Here is a 1,604-nt window from a genome sequence, read left to right as displayed (position 1 = left end):
AAAAGTGCTGAAAACTTGTTCGGCCTCCTTGCCCAACGCATATAGCAGCGTGCTTACCTGTACGACACCGCTCTCGGTGTTTAGCTTAGTAGCTGTTCGGTACCGTTGAAAGCGTCGCCTCCACTCCGGCCACTGCTCCGGCCGTGTAAAGTCCATCGGTTCGGGTGGGTTGAATTTTGCCATTACTCGAATCCCACTTCTGACACCATGTACAAGCTTCTGCTCGTAAAATGAATGTTCCGTGACACGTATAATACAACTTGAGGAGTCTGCTTTATTCGTGGCGTGTCTGTAGTATCTAACGTCTTGCCCTGTTATATCCTACCGCCCTGCTCCCCGGCCCCCTTGCGGTAGCCTCATCTCCATGCCCATAACCTTACGCCATTGACTAGACCCAGTTACATGACACTCTAAGAGACTGTGGCCCGGCTTGTTCTAGTGAGTGTCAGGCCTGCTCTAAAATAGCTTCAATATTCCTAGACAAAAGAAAAACACCTCTCCAGCCAGAATGGAGCCCGTCACTTTTCAACAAGCCAGGTTTGGCCCAGAAACTAGACCAATTATCTACAAATCCTAAACCCTGTTCTGAGCAAAAGCGAGCCAACCAGCAGTTGAGAGAGACAAGCCTGCTGTAGATCTCGTCAGTCCCCCTAACAGGTAGTGGGCCAGAGACTATTACTCGATGCCGACTCATCTTTTGAGCAAGGTCACATGCTCGAGCTATATTAACCTTTGTGACCTCTGACTGCCTCAGCCTTACATCATTGGTGCCGACATGAATGACAATATTCTCATACATATCATCAGTGCGTGCGCCATGTGCCTTAGCTTGGGCATTTGCCTTAGCCCTAGTGCTAGCCAGCCCCCTAAGATTAGCTTCTATGTCGGTAGCTCTAGCCCCTGGTACACAGTAAACTGTCGCTGGTTGCTCTAATCTAATGTTACAAGTGATGGAGTCACCGATCACTAACGTCTGAGGAGTCCCACTCCCACCATGCTGCAAAGGTGAAACCGGTGGGGCTAAACTTGAGTTCTCCCTCACGCTAGGACTCCCTGTCTGTGATGTTGCGCCAGTCGCATCTAAAGTTACTAGCATTCGTTCTTCCTCAAGCGACTGAACGCGACTCTCTAACAGAGTCAACTTATCGAACAAAATGGCACATGTAGGACAAAGTGAGTGGTTGTGAGACATTATAGTTAACTTACGTGAATAGTTTATGCCAACCAGGATAATCCATCAAGAGCGTTGAGTTGGCTAGTTCAACAGGCAATGGGGTGGAAATGCCATCACTTAGAATATGGGACTTATGGGCGTGGCCTGTTGCACCCCCTATGGTCCGATGTGGCCTATATTTGGTGTGGGGGTACCCACTCGGATGTAGTATCAATGTGCCAAATTAGAAAATGTATGACCGGGGACTTTTTGAGATATTGGGGCGCAAGGAGAAGAAAAATAATAATAAGAATATAGCTGCAAGCAGCGATGCGTGTTCCTCCGCAAAATTGCAAAATATTAAAAACATGTACACTGTAGAAGATCGAGACTTGGACAACAAGAGAGCAAAATTACTTAATGTCTGACCAACAACAATAGGCTGAATGGG

The 1,604-nt window shown here is 47.6% G+C and overlaps 1 protein-coding gene across 1 annotated transcript; it reads right to left on the bottom strand.

Annotated features, from left to right (window-relative positions):
• Nucleotides 1-445: 445 nt before the first annotated feature.
• Nucleotides 446-1,173, bottom strand: LOC146220737 (uncharacterized). Its single transcript, XM_084694275.1, has one exon. The coding sequence runs from the start codon at nucleotides 1,094-1,096 to the stop codon at nucleotides 446-448; it is 651 nt and encodes a 216-aa protein (XP_084550401.1). The 5' UTR covers nucleotides 1,097-1,173.
• Nucleotides 1,174-1,604: the final 431 nt, after the last annotated feature.

Source organism: Hypomesus nipponensis, chromosome 27 (assembly GCF_054491055.1).
Source record: "Hypomesus nipponensis isolate SF chromosome 27, ASM5449105v1, whole genome shotgun sequence".
Lineage (NCBI taxonomy): Eukaryota > Metazoa > Chordata > Actinopteri > Osmeriformes > Osmeridae > Hypomesus > Hypomesus nipponensis.
The sequence above is the reverse complement of the archived record's forward strand: the minus strand, read 5'-3'. Positions and strand labels throughout refer to the sequence as shown.